This window comes from Suricata suricatta, chromosome 8 (genome assembly GCF_006229205.1).
Source record: "Suricata suricatta isolate VVHF042 chromosome 8, meerkat_22Aug2017_6uvM2_HiC, whole genome shotgun sequence".
Taxonomy (NCBI): Eukaryota; Metazoa; Chordata; class Mammalia; order Carnivora; family Herpestidae; genus Suricata; species Suricata suricatta.
In genome coordinates, this window is record NC_043707.1 from 91,977,850 (window position 1) to 91,984,119 (window position 6,270).

Here is a 6,270-nt window from a genome sequence, read left to right on the forward strand (position 1 = left end):
AGGATGTGAAGTGGTATTTCACTGTGGTTTTGATTTGCATTTCCCTGATGTCCAATGATGTTGAACATCTTTTCATATGTGTACTGGCCTTTTACACATTTTCTTTGGAGAAATGTCTATTGAAACTGTCCATTTAAAAACTGAATTCTCATTTTATTATTGACTTATAAGAGTTATATTTTATAGATAAAAATTTCTTTAAAAATTTTTTAAATTTTTACTTATTTTTGAGAGTGAGAAAGAGGCAGAACATGAGCAGGCGAGGGGCAAAGAGAGAGGGAGACATAGACTCTGTACCAGGCTCCAGGCTCTGAGCTGTCAGCACAGATCCCGATGCAGGGCTCCAACTCATGAACTGTGAGATCATGCATGACCTGAACTGGGAAATCATGACTTGAGCTGAAGTCAGATGCTTAACTGGTAAATTTCATATCAGATAGATGATTTGCAAAAGTTTTCTCCCATTCTTTGGCTTGCTTTTTCACTTTCTTGGTTATGTTTTTGATGTGCACAAGTTTTTGTTGATGTCCAGTTTACCTTTTGTTACTTGCATTTTTATTGTATTTTTAATCTTTTTTTAAACGTCCTTGTCATTTATTTGTTGAAGGAACCGGATTATCATGACCTATAAAATTTACCATATTCTTAGTTTTGCTAATTGTAACCTTTGCATGTTGCTGAACATGTTCCTCCATCCCCAACATTTTCTATAAACTGATAATTAGATCTAGAGGTTTTATCAGATTTGAATTAAAATTTCCATCAGGAATATTTCAGAGGAGGTACAGTATCTGTCCTAAATATCTCCTCTTTACATCACATGAGGAGGAATAACATGGCTGGTTGACTGTGCATGTGTGTTAAGATTGATCAGTAGGTTATGTTATCAACCTGACCCAGCCATTTAAAATTCCCCGACAGCCTATTTTTAAATGATTTATCACCTGTAATCTTTGGGGCAGTGCTGTCTAATAGAATTTTCTATACTGATGGAAATGTTCTTTCTGTACATTGTCCAGTATGGTAGCCTCTAACCACATGTGGCTATTGAACACTTGAAATATGTCTAATACAACTGAAAAATGAATTTTAAACTTTATTTAGTTAATTGAAATTTAAATGGTCATATGTGGCAAGTGGTTACTGTAACAAACAGTACAAGTGTAGATTCATTATTTCACCAGAGTCTGCATTATTTCTGCATATTAGTTCAAATTTTTCTAAGAAAGAACTTTCCTTCATCAAATATGACTACCTTGAAATATAGCTGATTCAAAAAGGGTCTATAACGGGCTTGTTTTTAAGTGGACACTGAACATGTGTTACAGGTCATTTCATTGGCATAACCTGGTCTTCTGGCCCTTTCCAGCTTTGTAAGACAGCAGAACCATGAGGGGCAAATATAGTCTATTCTGGTAGGGTTGCTATCATAGTCTCTGCATCAGTCTTGGGGTCTGTGATAGATACTACCGATGCTTCATACTTCTTCCCACAGCTCATCTCTGACTTTAGCTGCAGCTGTGAGACAGTTGTGTGCACGAGGCTTCCCACCTGAAGCACATTCATCTCCTTCAGCTGTTTGCAGTATGAGTATGGGGGTAGTTAACATCCCCAGGGTCAGCCTTCAACCAGGGGACTTAGACGTATACATTTATTTTATTTTATTTAAATGTCTTTTGTTTACTTTTGAGAGACAGAGAGAGACAGCGCGAGCAGGGGAGGGTCAGAGAGAGAGGGAGACACAGAATCTGAGGCAGGCTCCAGGCTCTGAGCTAGCTGTCAGCACAGAGCCCGACACGGGGTTCGAACCCACAAACAGTGAGATCATGACCTGAGCCGAAGACGGATGCTTAACCGACTGAGCCACCCAGGCATCCCTAGAGGTATGCATTTAGTTGGCTAAATACTCAATTTTGCAAGGACAATTTTGAAGTCAGCGGGTCTTCAGTGAGTCACAGGCAGGATTGAGCTTTGTTGCCCACAGTAGTAACACCTCAATAACGCACCATTACTTGCTTTCCCTCCTCTGTTCCATTCTTACTATATCCTCATTCCAGCTTCTTAGGATTATTTCCTTCATAAACTACCTGCTTCCAAATTCTTGTTTCAAGCTCTGCTTTTGGAGAAACGTAAATTAAAGCAGGATCTCAAAAATACTTTAGTCCATAGCATTTGTTCACTCAAAAATATTTATTGAGTGATTATAATGGATCAGGCTGTGTATTCATATGCTGGAAATACAATGGTAAATAAGAGATCAAGTCTGATGGGGCACACAGATTAATAGACAATAATGGAATAGTGTAGTAAGCATTGTAACAGGGTAAACATGGGTGCTATTAGTTGTGAAGTGTGGCCAAGGATAGGATCCCTGAATTGTCCCTTTTGCTGGGTATTAAGAGAGAGTGACAGAGGACAAAGCAGACAGAGGCATCCTTAGCTTGGACTTTGTACCTAACTCCTAGGCTTCAGTTTGGGATTGAGGTAAATCCAAGTGGCATGCCCCAGTTCTGCCTTCCTCTAGGGCACACTCATTTGGCTTTCCTAGAACCTTCTAAGAGGGAGTCCCATTTAAATTTCCCACTGCATGAATCCAATGCTGCTTCAAAAAAAGTCTAAATCTTAGAGAACCACTCTGTATACCCCCCAAAATCCCCAAAGAGAACACGTTCTGTCTGCAAGTCAGAAATTTATCCCTTATGACCAAAAAAAAAAAAAAAAAAAGCCAAACCCCAAAAAGCTTTCTTTGCCTTCCTGAACTGTGGCCTTAGAACCTTGATCTTGCCACAACCATAAGCCTTTTTAGTGCTGTATTAAAGGGGGAAAGTCAAGTTCGTTATTGGTTATGACCTGTAATTCCATACCCCTCCCCCCTTTCTCCCTCCTGCCTTTTTTCCTGCCTTGTTCCTAAGTCTTCTGTTTGAAGGACTTTAGAACAGTATGTATATTTAATGAGAAAACTGCCCTGAGGCATTCTTACCTAAAAGTCACACTATTTTTAGGCTACTCTGCCAAATTAATCCTAGCCTTTGATTTGTAGTTTCTTTGTAAGTACCTTCCCATTAGTGGGGAATTCAGGTTTCGAATCCCAGTAAATGGCAGAGCCCCTGGTACTTCCAGGGTTCATCTAGGCTTTCCATTTGTAACAGGGTGAAACGTGGGGTTAAACTCCATCCAGTTTTTACCACCTCATGTTAAATGAACATCTTAGGTGATAATATAGTCTTCACTTGATGCTGAGAACTGATGCTATCTAGAATTTATATGGAACTTCCTGAATTTTTTTTTCTTAGCACTTAAATGTACTGTTTACTCCCTTATCCTTTCAGCCAGACTCTAAATTCTTTGAGGACACAGTGTCTTATTTACCATTGTCTCTCCAACAGCCTAGTGGTGTTAGCTGACTAAATTAAGGCTTGTATTAGGTAAAGACTCTTCAGTTGCTAATGACAGAACACTCAACTCAAAGCAAAAACCAAACCCAAACAAACCCCAGCACCTTATTAGTTCATCTAACTGCAAAGTCCAAGCCTCAAGCGATGTTATAAGGAGCTCATCTTTTTTCCATTTTTACTCTCTGCTGTGTTTGGCTTCACTCTCAGGTAGACCTTCTGTAGATGGGAGATCCCTGGTACAGCAAATGCAATTTTTAGTTTTGATTGGGCCCAAATGTCTTGGTTTTATTCATGTGCCTATTCCTAAACCAGTCCCAGAAGCCAGGGAATGTGCTGCTCTGCTTGGCCAGACTTAGGCCACATGTTCATCCTTGGGACTGATGGTGAGGGAATCAGCTCCATTTAAGTATGGTGGATTGAAACTGGTGTGTGTGTGTGTGTGTGTGTGTGTGTGTGCGTGCGTGCGTGTGCGCGCACACAGAGGTAGTAATATGGGGAGCATGGATGTTGGTGAGCCAAAGGAATTCTACTCTTGCTCCCTTTGTTGAGCTCCACGCATTACCCTGATTTGGACACATGGATATCTGCCCACACTGGACTTGTCTGTGTCTGCCAGCTCTTCCCCGGAGGTGGGGGCCACCACTTTAGATTGGAGTATTTCCCGGACTCTGTCTACCCAGCTTACAGCTTGGTCCTGCTTGTCCTCTTCCTGCTCTAAATGCTCCCAGCAAACTGCACAGTGCATGCAATGTCCTTTCAGACACTTTGGCAACTAGTGAGTCATGTATACAAAGAACCATTCAAAAGCAGAATGTGGTCAGTTCTCTAAGAGAGTAGTGAAAAGATGTTTGGAGAGCAGAGATAAAGGCATACAACATCTGGCTGGGAGCATGAGATCAGACAAACGCTTCAGGGACTATCAAGCACCCAAGGCAAGTTTAAGTATAAGTTGAATGATGATAATAACAGTGATAATAAAACAGTAGCTAGTACATATAGTACTTACCGTATGCCAGGCCCTCTTCTAAGGATTTTATACGACTTAACTCAATGACACTGCACAATATTCTTTCAAGTAGATGCAATTATTCCCCCCATTGGAGAGTCAAGTTTAAGGAACTTGCCCAAGGCCACATAGTAAGAAAGTGACAGAATTTAACTGGGTCCCTATCATGCAGTGTCTTAAAGGCCACGATTCAGTGTTAGACTTGACTTGTAGTTCTTTGAGTAGGTGTTTCATCCTGCCCCATGGAAGCGAACTTCCTGAGAACAGGACTGAGTCTAGTTCTGCTCTCTTCTCCAGAATGTCTAGGTATGCTATACGTTAAGCAGAACCTACACAAAAATCCTCTTTGAACAGACTATTTTTACTGGAATGTGCACTGTTATACACAATAAATGGTTAGAGCACTGAACAGGAAGTTATGGATCTGACTAACTGAGGCTTTCACCCCTGACTCAGTGTGTGACTAGGCAAATGGCTCTATGCTATGGATTTTCCAACTGTAAAGGAGAGGAAAACAAGTATCCAACATACCTCAGAGGGACACAGACAGAATATAATAATTAAAAAATACACATAAATCTTTGCAATACTTAAGAGTAAAGGTACCACAAAAAAACCCAAGATATTTTTCTTAGTTTACCATAACATCAGTAATCAACAAATATGCATTAGGAGCCAAACATTCTAGACACTATGGGATCACCACAGAATAAAACATGATTTCTGCTAGTCCCTGTTTTATAGGATTTAACAGGCAAGATCATTTTGAGTGGTAAACAGAGATTATTTAATAGAATGTCAAAATGGTAAAAAGTACATTAGAGTTCATATGGTCCAACGTTTGTAAACGCAAAATGAAAATGAACAAGGGAGAAGTCAGTCTCAGAAAGAGTATTATTGACAGAGAAACACTTATCTTCAAAGAAAAGGCCTGGGCTCTGGGTTTGAACATCTTAGTTGAAGAGGTACCATCTGTGTGACCTGGGGCTAGACGCTTAGCTTCTCTGGGGATAAAACTGTTCAAATGAGGATAAAAACTTCCTTCAAGGGGCTGTTGTGACGATTACGTTAAGATCATACATGTACTTTAACTTGTGCCTTGCTAAGCATCACAAGTCAACTATTATTATTGTTACCTCTTTAGGAGAAGGATCTCTTTTGGCTCTTTTCTACAAGAAAAACCATTCTTTCTCTGGTCAGACCTCATTCACAAGGTCGAAGTAGGACAGAAAGTGCTTTCAACTGCTCGGAGATGGGCGCTGCAGGAGCAAGAACCCAGCCATCCTGGGCGACAGAGCACAGCCCCCCTCGGCAAACCCATCTTTCATTTCCTCTCCTTCCTTTTCGGGAAAACCAAGCTCCCCCCACGCGTTCTGTAATCTTCTTTTCCTGCCTCACCAAGTCGCTGGCCCCTCTCTGGCTGCTCTCTGCGTCCTTTCGGTCGTGCGGGCCCCGCTGCAGCGAGGCGGCCAAGGACTGGCGTCTCCCTCCCTCCACGCCCCATTCTTCCCCCTGGCTCCAACCGGCCGAAGCTGCGTTCCGAAGCCCGGGCTGCGGCGGGCATTGACACGCAGGGGGAGGAGCGGTTTCTTGCTGCGCGCCTCTCAGGAGCATTACGGCAGGGCTCGTTCCCGGCTCTCCGGCCGCCAGGTCCGGAGCTGGGACTGGCGGAGGCCGCGAGGGAGGGAGCGCGAGCGAGGAGGCACGCGCCCGCCCGTCCGCGCCCAGACCGCCGCCGCCGCCGCCTTAGCAGCCATGGCCGAGCGCCGCGCCTTTGCCCAGAAGATCAGCAGGTAAATCTCAGGCGCGGGGCGCGAGCCTCAGCGGGAGGAAGAGCCAGGAGTCCTCCCGGGCCCGGCCTAGGAGGCG

At 43.0% G+C, this 6,270-nt stretch overlaps 1 protein-coding gene and 1 pseudogene across 2 annotated transcripts in view; one reads left to right on the forward strand and one right to left on the reverse strand.

The window, feature by feature from the left end:
• The first annotated feature begins 6,063 nt into the window (after positions 1-6,063).
• DOCK7 (dedicator of cytokinesis 7) overlaps positions 6,064-6,270 on the forward strand; it is a 217,066-nt gene continuing 216,859 nt past the window's right edge. For both annotated transcript variants that reach the window (XM_029950088.1, XM_029950089.1), the window contains exon 1: positions 6,064-6,194. In XM_029950088.1, coding sequence (XP_029805948.1) covers positions 6,157-6,194 — 38 coding nt within the window. In that variant the 5' untranslated portion in view covers positions 6,064-6,156. The remainder of the gene's footprint in view (positions 6,195-6,270) is intronic.
• Positions 6,222-6,270, reverse strand: part of LOC115299413 — a 21,816-nt pseudogene continuing 21,767 nt past the window's right edge.